Genomic DNA, 16,916 nt, shown 5'->3' on the forward strand with positions numbered 1-16,916 from the left:
CCAAGTTAGGAGCAGATGTTAGTTAGTTAGAGGGTAGAAAGGCCTCTGCAGAGGGACCTCGACAGGCTGGACAGATGGGCAGAGTCCAATGGGATGGCATTCAACAAGTCCAAGTGCCAGGTGCTGCACTTTGGCCACGGCAACCCCATGCAGAGCTACAGGCTGGGGTCAGAGTGGCTGGAGAGCTGCCAAACAGAGAGGGACCTGGGGGTGCTGATTGACAGCCACCTAAACATGAGCCTGCAGTGTGCCCAGGTGGCCAAGAGGTCCAAGGGCATCCTGGCCTGCATTAGGAAGACTCTTGAACGTGTCCAGAGAAGGGCAACAAGGCTGGTGAGAGGCCTTGAGCACAAGCCCTATGAGGAGAGGCTGAGGGAGCTGGGATTGTTTAGCCTGGAGAAGAGGAACTCAGGGATGACCTTATTGCCCTCTACAGCTACCTGAAAGGTGGTTGTAGCCAAGAAGGGGTTGGTCTGTTCTCCCAGACAACCAGCACCAGAACAAAAGGACATAGTCCCAAGCTGCGCCAGGGGAGGTTTAGACTCGAGGTGAGGAGAAAGTTCTTCACTGAGCGAGTCATTCGTCATTGGAATGTGCTGCCCAGGGAGGTGGTGGAGTCACCATCCCTGGAGGTGTTCAAGAGGGGATTGGACGTGGCACTTGGTGCCATGGTCTAGTCCTGAGGTCTGTGTTGATAGGTTGGACTCGATGATCCTCGAGGTCTCTGCCAACCTTAGCGATACCGTGATACTGTGATAATCTCCTTAACCAGAGTTAATTGTGTTGACTTACTTTACAACCAGATGAACTCACTTGAAAAATTTAATTTCTCATTGTAGGCCTCTCTGGATGGCATCAGTCACCCCTCCAGATATGATTCTTACTTTATTAGAAGGGATCACAACAATAATTCATTACTGCCTCCTGGATCCATCTACACAGTATCATCAGGTAAATTTAGCCGAGTGTCTGAGCACAGTACATGTCGAATTTAGGACTGGGATTATGTTAGCAGATAAGAAGATATGAGTGGCAAAAATACCAAATCTATTGTCTTGGCTATAAGTATGGGGGGAGTTATTGGTAAAAAATGGAAAAACACTAGAAATGGGGAGATTCAGAATGGGTGTTAAGAAGAAGTTCTTCACCATGAGTGCTGCGTGCCCAGGTGGCCAAGAAGGCCGATGGCATCCTGGCCTGCATCAAGAATAGTGTGGCCAGCAGAAGCAGGGAAGTCATTGTGCCCCTGCACTCTGCACTGGTTAGGCTGCACCTTCAGTACTGTGTCCAGTTCTGGGCCCCTCAGTTTAAGAAGGACATTGAGAAACTTGAAGGTGTCCAGAGAAGGGCAACAAGGCTGGGGAGAGGCCTTGAGCGTAAACCCTGTGAGGAGAGGCTGAGGGAGCTGGGATTGTTTATCCTGGAAAAGAGGAGGCTCAGGGGTGACCTTATTGCTCTCTACAACTACCTGAAGGGTGGTTGTAGCCAGGAGGGAGTTGGTCCATTCTCTCAAGCAACCAGCACCAGAACAAGAGGACACAGTCTCAAGCTGTGCCAGGGGAAGTTTAGGCTCGAGGTGAGGAGGAAGTTCTTCACTGAGAGAGTCGTTCATCATTGGAATGTGCTGCCCAGGGAGGTGGTGGAGTCACCATCCCTGGAGGTGTTCAAGAGGGGACTGGACATGGCACTTGTTGCCATTGTTTAGTTATGGGATCTGTGGTGACAGGTTGGACTTCATGACCTTTGAGGTCTCTTCCAACCTTGGTGATTCTGTGATTCTGTGTGATTGCCCAGGGAGGTAGTAGAAGCTACATCCTTGGGAACTTTTTAAGGCCAGGCTGGATGTGACTCTGAGCAACCTCATCTACTGTGAGGTGTCCCTGCCCATGGTAGGAGGGTTAGAACTAGATGATCCTTGAGGTCCCTTCCAACCCTAACAATTCTATGATTCTGTGAATATTTACATCACAAATAGAAAAACAATTCACTGCTAATTATACTTATAAGGTTATAGTCTTAGCTGTTTTACTTTGGATTTTGGGGATTTGGGTGGGGTATTTGTTACCCTGAAATAACTAAAGTAGGAGTGTCTTAATTTTCAGTCCTCTAAGAAGTTGGTAAGGGGTTTGGTGCACAAGCCTTATGAGGAGAGACTGAGGGAGCTGGGGTTGCTTAGCCTGGAGAAGAGGAGGCTCAGGGGAGACCTTATTGCTCTCTACAACTACCTGAAGGGAGGTTGTAGACAGGCAGAGGTTGGTCTCTTCTCCCAGGCAGCCAGCACCAGAACAAGATGACGCAGTCTCAGGCTGTGCCATGGGAGGTTTAGGTTGGATGTTAGGAAGAAGTTCTATACAGAGAGAGTGATTGCCCATTGGAATGGGCTGCCTGGGGAGGTGGTGGAGTCACCATCACTGGAGGTGTTCAGGAGGAGACTTGATGGGGTGCTTGGTGCCATGGGTTAGTTGTTTAGGTGGGTTGGATTGGTTGATGATTTGGATGCGATGATCTTGAAGGTCTCTTCCAACCTGCTTTATTATTATTAAAATGCTACTTTCTGGAGCTGTCTTTGTTTTGTGAACCTCTCCACACTTCTTATCCTTTTGCTTTCTGCTTGGACTGTGTTCACCTCACAATATGTCAAAACATTTTCTTTCTTCTCTTTCAATATTCATCTTTTCAGGGAAGCAGTAATTTCAGATGTGATTCTGAGCACAGTTAATAATTTGGCCCAGGTTCTGCAAGAAAATGTTTATCCTGCTCTCTCTGCACTCTTAGACTTTCACAGAATCATAGAATGGCCTGGGTTGGAAGAGACCTCCAAAGGTCATCTAGTTCAACCCCCCCTGCAGTAAGCAGAGGCATGGGGTTCTCTTTTTTTGGTGTTTTATTTGGTGGTGTTTGTTTGTTAGGGTTGTTTTGTTTGGTTTTTTGTTGGTTGTTTTTTGTTTGGTTGTTATTGTTATTTGTTTTCTTATATCCCTTTCCATTCATTTAGAAGCAGCTGAAAAGTGTTTATTGTCTCTACAAATAAATGCTTTTGTCTAGAGTATTAGTTACACTTAAAGTACTGAAATAATTGTTTTGCAAAGATTCAGGCAGATGATACAAAATTGAGAAGAGAAGGGCAACAAAGTTGGTGAGGGGTTTGGAACACAAGCCCTATGAGGAGAGGCTGAGGGAGTTGGGGTAGCTTAGCCTGGAGAGGAGGAGGCTCAGGGGAGACCACATTGCTGTCTACACCTCCTTGAAGGGAGATTGTAGCCAGGTGGGGGTTGGTCTCTTCTCCAGCACCAGAACAAGAGGACACAGTCTCAGGCTGCACCAGGGGAGGTTTAGGCTGGATGTTAGGAAGAAGTTCAACACAGAGAGAGAATTGCCCATTGGAGTGGGCTGCCTGAGAAGGTGGTGGAGTCGCCATCACTGGAGGTGTTCAGGAGCAGACTTGATGGGGTACTTGGTGCCATGGTTTAGTTGATTAGGTGGTGTTGGATGATAGGTTGAACACGATGATCTTGAAGGTCTCTTCCAACCTGGTCTGGTCTGGTCTGGTCTGGTCTATTCTATTCTATTCTATTCTATTCTATTCTATTCTATTCTATTCTATTCTATTCTATAACTGTAGTCATGAGCCCTTACAGAATACATTTTGAATTGAATTGAATTGAATTGAATTGAATTGAATTGAATCGAATCGAATCGAATCGAATCGACCAGGTGGGAAAAGACCTTCAAGACCGAGTCCAACCTATCACCCAACACCATCTAATCAACTAAACCAGGGGGCACCAAGCACCCCATCCAGTCTCTTCTTAAACACCTCCAGTGATGGTGACTCCACCACCTCCCTGAGCAGCCCATTCCAATGGCCAATCTCTCTTTGATATTGTACATGTTCAGAGTACATTTGATACTGTCCAGCTGAGTCAAAGGATTCTTTATGATTTTCAATAGATTCAGAATCTGTACATACTGCAAGAATTCTTGAAAAGCTATTTTGGAAAAGCTAGAGCTTGCAGCCTCCCTGTTTGTTCAGTCTCCACACTATTTTAGTTGTGCTATTTCCATGGATATTTAATGTTCTTCCCACCCTCTCTCCTTCAAACCCACTAGCTTTTGGTTAACGTCGATCAGAAGCACTTGATTGAAGCACGCAACGGCATCCTGTCTATCCTGCATATGATCATGTCTTCTGTAACTTTGCTGTGGAACATCCTGCACCTTGCAGATTCTTCAGAGAAAACTGCTACTGCTGCTGCTGCATCCATTACCACTATTAATCTTGGATCAACAAAGGTCAGAATATCAGGGATGTATTGCTGAAGCTGTCCATTGATACCTTTGTCAAACTAAATCCATCTCCATTCCCTTAAATGTAAACTGGATTTTAATACCTTTGCCCTCATCTACTCTTCCATCCCACAAACAAAGCTTTTATGACTGAGTTTTGAATTTGCTTTTAAACTTTAGTGTGTGTCTCAGTCCAGAGAGGGAGAGAGACTCAGTTCTTATGAATATTCCCGTGTTGTGAAATGAGAGGCACAAATGAGGCCAAAATATCAACAGCTAGACTATTTATTACATAAATTAAGTGGACATAAGAAGTGGAGAGGGAGAAAATAGAGAGGGAGAGAGAGAAGAGGAAAGGAATTATATTACCACACCCCTCACCCCCCCCAAGACAGTTTGAGTCTGTGGAGGAAAGGTGCTGCAGGAGATGTTGGGTTGGTACAGGAACGGTGCTGAGGCTCTGGCTGGAGAAGAGCTGTGGTCCTCTGGGCAGCCTGGGTCTGTAGAGAAAGGGTGCTGAGGCTTTGGCTGGAGAAGAGATGTGGTCCTCTAGGCAGCTCCATGGCCTCTTTTCTCTGGAGCAGCATCCTTCTCAGCGGCATGGTCCGTCTCCTGTGTTCTACTTCGTCTCCTGCGCTTTTCTTCTCTTTTTAATCATCCAGACTGGGGGACACAGTCCCCCAGATTTTTCTTCTGCGTTTTCCTTCTGACAAGCCAGTAGTTGCTCATGTCTTTTATACAGTTTTTAGTCCTTAGGTATATATCCAAGTATTGTCCCTCAGGAATTCCAGGGCCAGGAAAACATCCTTAGGTAAATGTCCAGGTATCCTTCCCCCGGAAATCCTTTTGTGCATTTCTGTGTGTTTGGGCAGGGGTCTGGATGAGGGGTGGGGGGCCCTCCGCCTGCTCCGTCTCCATCCAGACAAGCCCCTACACTCCTTACACATCAGGAAACAGGTGGTGAACCCATTGTGTCACCCTTCCCAGGGTACTTGATGGGTGGAGATTATCTTGTCTCATGCATATTCTCGAAGGTGGCCTCGGTCCATTGTTGTTAGGCCAGCAGTGGCCCAGTGAGCAATGTTATCTTTGCACCTTCCAAGAGTGGCTCTGCCCAACACATATCAGCTATTGTATGGGCAAGCAGCAAGTGATTTTATCTTTGTTGAGTCATACCAAGAGAGACAAACTTTTAGTCTCTCACAGTGTGTCAGTTCAAGACAGCAAGGTCTCACCTCTTTGCTTTCTACAAAGAAACTGGAATCTATCCTGAAAGAATTTAAGTCACCCTCTTATGCCTCAAAAGACAGAAAATATTAGTGTAAGATCTCAACAAACAAGAGCTCTCCTCTTAAAACATCCAGTACTCTGACATTGGTGACCTAGTTCTTTTTGTCACTCATTTCCCCTGCAGTGGTGCCACTGGGCATGGAGAAATGTCATAGACAGAGAGCTGGTGTGCCTAAAGAGCAGAACCTGAGAAGTGGTCAAATAGAACTGTAATGAAAACACTGGCTAGCCCTCTTACTGGAAGCAGTTCAGACTTCCCTGTACTTCACATTGTCAAACAGAAAATGATAGTTTACATTTGTAATGTTTATAAATGAGACTTCCTCAGTTAATTGGAATTCTGTAGGGTAATGATCATGATGCTGCTGCATTGCATCCTTTTCAACCTTTGTCATTCACATTGAAGGAATTAAAAATAACTTACCTAAGTCATCCTGAGTGCAATCACACAGCACTTACAGGATGGCCAAGGGATCAGGCCCAGCCAGCATGGATTTAGGAAGGGCAGGTCCTGCCTGACCAACCTGATCTCCTTCTATGATCAGATGACAGCCTGGTGGATGTGGGGATGCCTGTGGATGTAGTCTACCTGGACTTCAGCAAGGCCTTTGACACCGTCCCCCATAGCAAACTGCTGGCCAAGCTGTCAGCCCATGGCTTGGATGGGAGCACACTGCAATGGGTTAGGAACTGGCTGGATGGCCGAGCCCAGAGAGTGGTGGTGAATGGTGCCACAGCCAGCTGGTGACCAGTCAGTAGTGGAGTCCCCCAGGGATCAATGCTGGGCCCTGTGCTCTTTAACATCTTTATTGATGATCTGGATGAGGGCATTGAGTCATCATCAGTAAATTTGCTGATGACACCAAGCTGGGGGCAGGAGTTGATCTGCTGGAGGGTAGAGAGGCTCTGCAGAGGGACCTCGACAGGCTGGACAGATGGGCAGAGTCCAAGAGCATGAGATTGAACACATCCAAGTGCCAGGTTCTGTACATTGGCCACAACAACCCCATGCAGTGCTACAGGCTGGGGTCAGAGTGGCTGGAGAGCAGCCAGGCAGAGAGGGACCTGGGGGTGCTGGTTGATGGCAGGCTGAACATGAGCCTGCAGTGTGCCCAGGCAGCCAAGAGGGCCAATGGCATCCTGGCCTGCATCAGGAAGAGTGTGGCCAGCAGGAGCAGGGAGGTCATTCTGCCCCTGTACACTGCACTGGTTAGGCCACACCTTGAGTCCTGTGTTGAGTTCTGGGCCCCTCAGTTTAGGAAGGAGGTTGACTTGCTGGAATGAGTCCAGAGAAGGGCAACAAAGTTGGTGAGGGGTTTGGAACACAAGCCCTATGAGGAGAGGCTGAGGGAGCTGGGGTTGCTTAGCCTGGAGAAGAGGAGACTCAGGGGTGACCTTATTGCTGTCTACAACTACCTGAAGGGAGGTTGTAGCCAGGCAGAGGTTGGTCTCTTCTCCCAGGCAGCCAGCACCAGAACAAGAGGACACAGTCTCAGGCTGCACCAGGGGAGGTTCAGGCTGAAGGTCAGGAGGAAGTTCTACACAGAGAGAGTGATTGCCCATTGGAATGGGCTGCCTGGGGAGGTGGTGGAGTCACCATTGCTGGAGGTGTTCAGGAGACTTGACAGGGTGCTTGGTTGCATGAGTTAGTTGGTTGGGTGGTGTTGGATGGTGGGTTGGACACGATGATCTTGAAGGTCTCTTCCAACCTTGTCTGGTCTATTCTATTCTATTCTATTCTATTCTATTCTATTCTATTCTATTCTATTCTATTCTATTCTATTCTATTCTATTCTATTCTATTCCATGTCTTTGCACACGGTCATATTTGTGCTGCCCAAAGGGTTTCCTGAAAGGAAGGGAGCCTGTGAAAAAGAATAACTTTTTGTGCTCTGGTTAAAGATTAACTCTTTTGTACATAGAATCCTAGATAGTCTGGGTTGGAAGGGACCTCCAAAGGTCATCCAGCCCAACCCCTCTCTGCAGTCAGCAGGGACATTCTCAACTAGATCATGTTGCCCAGAGCCCTGTTGAGCCTCACCTTGAATATCTGCAGGGATGGGAGCCCCAACCACTTCCCCACACAACCTGCCCCAGCTTTTCTGTAATTTGCTCAGGTTCATAGCATTCAACAGGGCATTCAACATATCCTGCATATGAAAATATCCAGTTTGAATTCAGCTTCTCCAGTGTATAGAATAGAATCATAGAATCAATAAGGTTGGAAAAGACCTCAGAGATCATCAAGTCCAACCTGTCACCCAACACCTCATGACTAACTAAACCATGGCTCCAAGTGCCACATCCAATCCCTTTTTGAACACCTGTAGAGGTGGTGACTCCACCACCTCCCTGGGCAGCACCTTCCAATGGCCAATTACTCTTTCTGGGAAGAACTTCTTCCTAACATCCAGCTTAAATGTCCCCTGGCACAGCTTGAGACTGTGTGCTCTTGTTCTGGTGCTGGTTGCCTGGGAGAAGAGACCAACCCCCACCTGGCTACAACCTCCCTTCAGGGAGTTGTAGAGAGCAAGAAGGTCTCCCCTGTGGTTCCTCTTCTCCAGGCTAAACAACCCCAGCTCCCTCAGCCTCTCCTCACAGGGCTTGTGTTGGAAGGTGTCCAGAATAGTACCAGGATAGCTTACTTTACTTTGTCACCTCATTCCTTTTGGGTAATGCTTTTGGAGTTCATGGATGTCATTAAAAACACAAAACTGTGGACCCTACATGATTTTCTGCCTGAACTCCAAGCAAGGTTTTCAAGCTTGAGTACAATTGCTGTTGGCAAGTGCATGAAGCATGCACTCTGAAGTAGAACTCCAGAGTGATTTACAGCAGTTTGCTGCAAGCTCAAGACAACTCCTACTGAAATATCTCTGACCAAGGGGAAAATGGCTTCTTTCAAACAGGTAGAATAGAAAGTACATTTTCCTTTGAAATCTTCCTGTGTCAGAAAACAGGCCACAAAGACTGCTCAAGAAACAGACTTCCTGACCCACATGTGCCTCAATAACTTCTGACATGCTTAAGAAACCACACGATTAGGAGTTCAGCAGTGAATATTTCAGTCTCCTGGTGTAGCAGATTCTTTCTTTTAGGATTTCTCCACCATCCCTACTTCCTAACTTTGTCTCACTTGCTACAGAGCAAGTCCATCACTATTTGTAGCACACATGAGCAGCATAGTATCATAGTATCAGTCAGGGTTGGAAGGGACCACAAGGATCATCTAGTTCCAACCCCCCTGCCCTGGGCAGGGGCACCCCACACTACATCAGGCTGACCAGAGCCTCATCCAGCCTGGGCTTAAATACCTCCAGGGACAGGGCCTCAACCACCTCCCTGGACAACCCATTCCAGGTCTTCACCACTCTCATGGTCAAGAACCTCCTCCTCACATCCAGCCTGAATCTCCCCACCTCCAGCTTCATTCCATTCCCCCTACATCTTCTATTTCTTCCTGATTAACTGGTACACATTTGGTAGCTGTTTTATCTCCCCTTAAATGTTTTTATCCTGACTATATACAAGCCTGTTTCTGCCCTTTGTAGGTCATGTTCCATAGCACTAATCTTCCTTTTTGAGTTCCAGGTCTGTCAGTTTGTGGCATGTCCAAAACTGGACATGATATATGGAATCTTCTTTCAGGGAATACACTTCACAGGGTCCCGGGATGTTAGGGGTTGGAAGAGACCTTTAAAGATATTCAAGTCCAAGCCCACTCCCAGAGCAGGACCATAGAATCTAGGAACATGTCCAGATGGGTCTGGAAAGACTCCAGAGAAGGAGACTCCACAACCTCTCTGGGGAGCCTGCTCCAGCTCTGTGACCCTTACAGTCAAGAAGTTCTTCCTTATGTTGAGGTGGAACTTCCTGTGCTGTAGCTTTTACTCACTGCCACTTGTCTTGTCATGGGGCACAAGTGAGCAGAAGCCATCCCTTCCTTCTTGACACCCAGCCCTCAGATGCTTATATCCATTTATTAGATCCCCTCTGAGTCCTCTCCAGACTAAGCAGCCCGAGGTCTCTCAGCCTTCCCTCATCAGGCATGTATAATGTATTGCACGAAGTTGCCATAGTGAGTTTGTTATCCACTATAATCCCAAGACTAGTTTTTTTTCCTGCAGGGCTGTTATTTAATTAGCTTCTCATCCTGAATCACTGGAGCTGTTTATTCCTGCCTTTGTATGCAAAGATCAGGCTTCTGTAGCAGCTTCTCTGTTGTTCAGGATGCTTTTGGAGCTTGTCAGATCACGTTTTAATTCTGTGCCTCTCTATCAGTTGTTTCCACTTCATTACCAGTTGTAAATGTGACAAGTGTGGTTTATCTTCCTTATCTTTCTGCACATTCTTTCTCAATGAATAAAGTGATTGGAGGGTACCATATGCAGACTAAAGCCAAAGGAACCCTCTTGAGTGCATTCTCCCATTTTTGCAGCAGTTAGTGGCAGTTACCATCCAAGTATGTCTTTGTTGCTAGCTGTTGTGAACATAATTCTGGGGTGCTTAACCTAAAGGTGTGTGTGTCCTGCTTCCACATTTCAGAATTTGAGGCAGCAGATTCTGGAGCTCTTGGGTCCCATTTCAATGAACCATGGTGTTCACTTCATGGCTGCTATTGCCTTTGTGTGGAATGAAAGGAGGCAAAACAAAAATGCTTCTAGAACCAAGGTATGTTTACACTGCAGTGGTCACTTCAACGAGTGGGAGAAGCTTTAAGGAATTCTGAAACGGTAAAAGAAGCAGCAGATACTCCCCACCTGCAGTACTGTGTCCAGTTCTGGAGCCCCTATTACAGGAGGGATGTGGAGGTGCTGGAAGGTGTCCAGAGAAGGGCCATGAGGATGATCAGAGGGCTGGAGCACCTCTCCTATGAGGACAGACTGAAGCAGTTGGGGCTGTTCAGTCTGGAGAAGAGAAGGCTCTGAGGTGACCTAATTGTGGCCTTCCAGTATCTGAAGGGGGCTACAGGAAGGCTGGGGAAGGACTTCTCAGGATCTCAGGTAGTGCTGGGACTAGGGGGAATGGAATGAAGCTGGAGGTGGGGAGATTCAGGCTGGATGTGTGAGGAGGAAGTTCTTCCCCATGAGAGTGGTGAGACCCTGGAATGGGTTGTCCAGGGAGGTGGTCGGGGCCCTGTCCCTAGAGGTGCTTGAGACCAGGCTGGATGAGGCTCTGGCCAGGCTGATCTAGTGTGGGGTGTCCCTGCCCATGGCAGGGGGGTTGGAACTAGATGATCCTTGTGGTCCCTTCCAACCCTGAATGATACTATGATACTATGATATTCCACTGGGGTTAAAAAACCACATTGTGTGAAATATGGAGAAGGTTTATATCACATTTCTAACTAGCAGCTCTGCTGCCAGCGAGCTACTAATTCATTTTAGGATAGCATAGAATCACAGAATTATAGAACTATAAGAGACCTCAAGAATCATCTAGTTCCAAGCCCCCCTACCATGGGCAGGGACACCTCACACTACAGCAGGTTGAACCATCTACAAGTTATAGGGTTGTTAGGGTTAGAAGGGCCCTATCTAGTTCCAAACCCAGTGCAATTGGCAGGGACAGCTTATATGACATCAGGTTGCTCACAGCCACATCCAGCCTGGCCTTAAAAACCTCCAGGGATGAGGCTTCCACCACCTCCCAGGGCAACCTGTGCCAGTGTCTCACCACCCTCATGGGGAAGAACTTCTTCCTAACATCCAATCTGGATCTATCCATTTCTATATTTTTCCATTCCCCCTAATCCTATCACTCCCTGACAACCTAAAAAGTCCCTCCCCAGCTTTTTTGTAGGCCCCCTTAAGATGCTGGAAGGCCACAATTAGGTCTCCTTGGAGCCTTCTCTTCTCCAGACTGAAGAGCCCCAGCTCTATCTCAGTTTGTCCTCCTAGGAGAAGTGCTCCAGCCCTCTGATCATCCTCGTGGGCCTGCTCTGGACATAATCCTCCTGAATTCTTCAGGAAAAGAAGAAAGGATTCCAAACCCCTAGTGGACTATTGGTTACTAACATTTCAATCCCCTGAAGTCAGGTGCCTTCATTTTGTTGTGGACATTATCTGTGATGATAATCTGTGTCACATTTTTGATTCTTGTAGGTTATTCCTGCAGCAGGTGAGGAGCAACTTCTACTGGTGGAGCTGGTTCGCTCTATCAGTGTGATGAGAACAGAGACTGTTATACAAACTGTGAAGGAAGTTTTGAAGCAGCCTCCAGCCATAGCAAAGGACAAGGTATGAAGCCTGTAGAGACACTATAGATCTATTTAATGTTCTCTCACAGATGCTTAGAACACTGATGATATGGCTACTTCATGCACAAAGATCAGCACTACAGTGTGAAATTACTCAGAGTACCTAATAGAGGGATGAACTTTAGGAGGGAAGTCTTACCTCCTGAAGTCATTACCATCTGGGGGCAGGGTGTGTCATTGTGGCCAAGAGTACCAATGGCATCCTGGGGTGCAGTAAGAAAAGTGTGTCCAGCAGGCCTAGGGAGGTTCTTCTCTCCCTGTCCTCTGCCCTAGTGAGTCCACTCCCAGAATACACTGTGTCCCATTTTGATCTCCCCAGTTTGAGAGGGACAGCGATCTGCTGGAGAGAGTCCCAACAGAGAGTTAGGAGGATGATTACAGTACTTGAACATCTCTCCTATGAAGAAAGACTGAGAGATATGGGGCTGTTTAGTCTGGAGAAAGAGAAGACTGAGAGGGGATTTAATGTGCTTATAAATATCTGAGGGCTGGGTGTCACGAGGGAGGGAACAGGCACTGCTCACTTGCACCCTGTGATAGGACATGGGGCAATGGATATAAACTACAGTGGAGGAGGTTCCACCTCAACATGAGGAGGAACTTCTTCACTGTGAGGGTCACAGAACACTGAAACAGGCTGCCCAGGGGGAGGTTCAGGCTGGAGGTCAGGAGAAAGTTTTACACAGAGAGAGTGATTGCCCATTGGAATGGGCTGCCCAGGGCGGTGGTGGAGTTGCCATCGCTGGAGGTGTTCAGGAGGAGACTTGACAGGGTGCTTGGTTGCATGGTTTAGTTGTTTGGGTGATGTTGGATGATAGGTTGGACAGGATGATCTTGAAGGTCTCTTCCAACCTGGTTTGTTCTGTTCTGTTCTGTTCTGTTCTATTCTATTCTATTCTATTCTATTCTATTCTATTCTATTCTATTCTGTTCTGTTCTGTTCTGTTCTGTTCCGTTCCGTTCTATTCTCCTTCTCTGGAGACCTTCAAAACCCACATGGATGTGTTCCTGTGTGGCCTGCCCTTGGTGATCCTGCTTTGGCAGGGGGGGTGGACTTGATGATCTCTGGAGGACCCTTCCAACCTCTAACATTCTGTGATTTACTGGACAACCCCAGAAACCTGTCCATTACACTTGTACAAGACTGGTTTTGTGGGGATAGGCTGCTTGCATAAGGGGAGCAGCTGTATAGCCTAGCATAAGGTAGTGAGAAAAGGAAGTGGGGGAAAGAGGAGTGGGGAAAAAACTTGCAATATAATGTGAACAGTTGCCTAAATGGATATTTGCAATATCCTGGTAATGAGTGTATTATATAATGATAGGATTGTCAGTTTTGCCCTTGAAAGTGAGGAAAAGAAAGTCACTTTCTTCTTCCTGTTAATAGAGATTTTTGTGTCTTTTTTCCTAGAAACACCTTTCACTGGAAGTCTGCATGCTGCAGTTTTTCTATGCTTATACTCAAAGGTAAGACAAGAATGTTAGTCAGTTAGAGGGTAGAAAGGCTCTGCAGAGGGACCTCGACTGACTGGTCAGATGGGCAGAGTCCAGTGGGATGGCTTTCAACAAGTCCAAGTGCCAGGTGCTGCACTTTGGCTACAGCAATCCCATGCAGAGCTACAGGCTGGGGTCGGAGTGGCTGGAGAGCTGCCAAACAGAGAGGGACCTGGGGGTGCTGATTGACAGCCGCCTGAATATGAGCCAGCAGTGTGCCCAGGTGGCCAGGAGGGCCAATGGCATCCTGGCCTGCATTAGGAATAGTGTGGCCAGCAGGAGCAGGGAAGTCATTGTGCCCCTGGACTCTGCTTTGGTCAGGACTCACCTTGCGTACTGTGTCCAGTTCTGGGCCCCTCAGTTTAAGAAGGACATTGAGACACTTGAAGGTGTCCAGAGAAGGGCAACAAGGCTGGGGAGAGGCCTTGAGCACAGCCCTATGAGGAGAGGCTGAGGGAGCTGGGATTGTTTAGCCTGGAGAAGAGAAGGCTCAGGGGAGACTTCATTGCCCTCTACAACTACCTGAAAGGTGGTTGTAGCCAGGAGGATGTTGGTCCCTTCTCCCAGGCAACCAGCACCAGAACAAGGGGACACAGTCTCAAGCTGCACCAGGGGAGGTTTAGACTCGAGGTGAGGAGAAAGTTCTTCACCGAGCGAGTCATTCGCCATTGGAATGTGCTGCCCAGGGAGGTGGTGGAGTCACCATCCCTGGAGGTGTTCAAGAGGGGATTGGACGTGGCACTTGGTGCCATGGTCTAGTCATGGGGTCTGTGTTGATAGGTTGGACTCGATGATCCTCGAGGTCTCTTCCAATCTTAGTTATACTGTGATACTGTAATTGACATTTCAGTTCTGTCCTCAAGAAGCAGATGGGCAATTTGAATATGTTTCCATCTTTTTATCATCCCTAGGATGAGAAATAGCCTGTGTCATGTAAATCATGCAGAAAGGATGGGTGTGAGCTGTAGGTAATCAGAAAAAAGAAGAAAGGGATTTCTTTTGTGAGTTCCACTTCTGCAGCACCTTTCCTGCTCACTGTAAAATCCTGCAGGAAACCTGCCCCCTGCCCAGGGCAAGCTGATCAGTGTGCCCAGAAAGCCACTTGCATCCTGGGATGCATCAAAAGATGTGTGGCCAGCAGATCCAGAAGGGTGATTCTGTCACTTTGCTCTAAGGAGACCTCACTGGAGTACTGTGTTCAGGTCTGGAGCCCTCAATAAGGACATGAACCTCATGGGGCAGGTCCAGAGGAGGGCCACTTAAGTGATCAGGGGGTTGGAACACCTCTGCCACAAAGACAGGCTGAGGGAGCTGGGGTTGTTCAGCCTGGAGGAGAGCAGACTCTAGGGTGACCTAATAATGAACTTCCAGTACCTGAAGGGGGCCTATAAGAAGGATGGAGAGAGACTGTTTGCAAAGGTCTGGAGTGTTTCAACTAGGGGCAATGGTTTCAAACTAGAGAAAGAACAGGCTCTTTACCCTGAGGGTCGTGGAACACTGGCACAGGTTGCCCAGGGAGGTGGTTGAGGCCTCATCCCTGGAGATATTCAAGGTGAGGCTCAACAGGGCTCTGGGCGACCTGCTCTATGTTAGGATTCCCCTGCTTACTGCAGAGGGGGTTGGGATGGATGACCTTTGGAGGTCCCTTCCAACCCAGATCATTCTATGATTCTATGATTTTAATCCTGCTGTAACTCACTGGTACCATTCTAACCTTGGACTGAAAAGCATGTATTTAGGACACACTGTTCTGCTGCTAGTGTGGGGTGTCCCTGCCCATGGCAGGGGGGTTGGAACTAGATGATCCTTGTGGTCCCTTCCAACCCTGACTGATACTGTGATACTATGATACTGCTCTCCTCCTGTTCTTAACAACTTGATGTAGCCACCTAATATTAAATGAAAAAACCCCAAGGAATTGGATGAATGTTGATTGACAATATTTGACAAGAGAATTGTGAGGCAGAAAGAAATACCCGAGAGAGAGATGATGTTTTCATTGCCATCAATCCTCTCTCTCTTAGGATTCCAGTGACCAGCTTAGTGGATAGCTGGGCAGCACTGCTGCTTCTGTTAAAAGATTCCATTCAGGTTGGTCTTCCAGCTCCAGGACAGTTCCTCATACTTGGGTAAGTGCTCTTAATACCTGCAGTTTCCAAATAAGCTCAGATGTTGAGGGTGTGAAACCACACTGAAGTGTTCAGTGTTCTCCAGTCTCCAATACTTACTTTTGAGTGGCAGAGCTAATGCCTGAGCTTTGTGGGATTTATCAGTTTAGTGTCTTCCCCAAGGGTTGGTTGCACATACTCAATTTTTCTGTTACACTAGAATATAATCCACAGTCTTGCCTTACTGATTGAGTGACTCATGCTCTTTAAATGGTAGCTTGAAGTTTCTGGGGTTTCTTACCAAATGATTAACATTCCAACCTGGTCTGGTCCGGTCCATTCCATTCCATTCCATTCCATTCCATTCCATTCCATTCCATTCCATTCCATTCCATTCCATTCCATTCCATTCCAACCATCTGAATGCATTTCTGTGTGACCTGCCCTAGGTGATCCTGCTTTGACCAGGGGAGGTTGGACTCAAAAGATCTTCAGAGGTCTTGTCCAACCCCTACCATTCTGTGTTATTCTTGATTTCTGGAATTTACCTTCCCTATTAAACTGTCTCTGAAGCCACTTCTGTGCATAGTCTAGTAAAACAAGTTCTTGGTAAACTATTATGATATGATCAAAACTAACAAGAAGCTCAGAGGAATGTTTTCTACAGTATTGGTAAGCAGCAGCATCTGGAGGTTTAGTAAGCAAATACTGTGCATGTAAATTTCTTAAGACTTTTCCTGCCTTTTACAAATCTTTGGCTAATGTATTATGAGAAGAAAATCCATACTTTCATTTCTCCTTTTTCCCTCCCCCCAGTGTTCTTAATGAGTTCATCATGAAAAACCCAAGCCTGGAGAATAAGAAAGACCAGAGAGATCTCCAGGTAAGAAATTAGTGGCATCTTTCTGTTGTCTGTTAAGGGAAATCAAGAGTCACTTGGTATAACCATAAGGAAAAGTCCTCCAGAGGCTAGAGAATCCCAGGGGGATGGGCAGTTTGTCCCAGGATATTGTAAGCTGTTATTCTATTCCATCTTCCTGTACCTCTCTGTTTAAGGCAGTGTACAGCCAATTCTCTCTCTCTTCTCTCCATCTTGGGATGCAAGCTATTGTCGTATGGTTTGTGAGGGATTGGCTTCCTCCTGGCCTTGGCTGGCAGGAGATTTCCAGCTATGCCACTGGGCCTGTTGAAGCCTGCAGAAGGCCTGTGTGTAGCTGGGGGGCAGTTTGACTGCTCCTGGCCCTGCTGAGGCAGAGAGGGGTGGAGGTTTTTTGAAGGCTCTGGAAGGTGTTGGTCTGGTGGGCCCAGGCGAAGAACTGAGCCTAATTTGTGAATGTATTCCTTTTGCCTGGATACCTTTTGTATATATTTGTAAGTAGAATTTCCATTGAAACTTCCAATCCAGTGTGGAGCACTTTTATTTTCTTCCTTGGGAAGGGGTAAAATATCTTCTATGAGCAGGTGACAAAATTAATAGCTGA

General features: G+C 47.2%; 1 protein-coding gene across 1 annotated transcript in view; it reads left to right on the top strand.

Annotated features, from left to right (window-relative positions):
• Window positions 1–16,916, top strand: part of DOP1A (DOP1 leucine zipper like protein A) — a 117,587-nt gene that overhangs the window by 75,540 nt on the left and 25,131 nt on the right. Inside the window, 7 exon segments of the mRNA XM_068148763.1 lie at window positions 840–951; window positions 4,111–4,293; window positions 10,123–10,248; window positions 11,682–11,816; window positions 13,245–13,300; window positions 15,352–15,456; window positions 16,252–16,318. Coding sequence (XP_068004864.1) covers window positions 840–951; window positions 4,111–4,293; window positions 10,123–10,248; window positions 11,682–11,816; window positions 13,245–13,300; window positions 15,352–15,456; window positions 16,252–16,318 — 784 coding nt within the window.

Source organism: Melanerpes formicivorus, unplaced genomic scaffold (assembly GCF_026170545.1).
Source record: "Melanerpes formicivorus ecotype bairdi unplaced genomic scaffold, bMelFor1.0.p_v2 SCAF_2, whole genome shotgun sequence".
NCBI classification, from domain to species: Eukaryota; Metazoa; Chordata; class Aves; order Piciformes; family Picidae; genus Melanerpes; species Melanerpes formicivorus.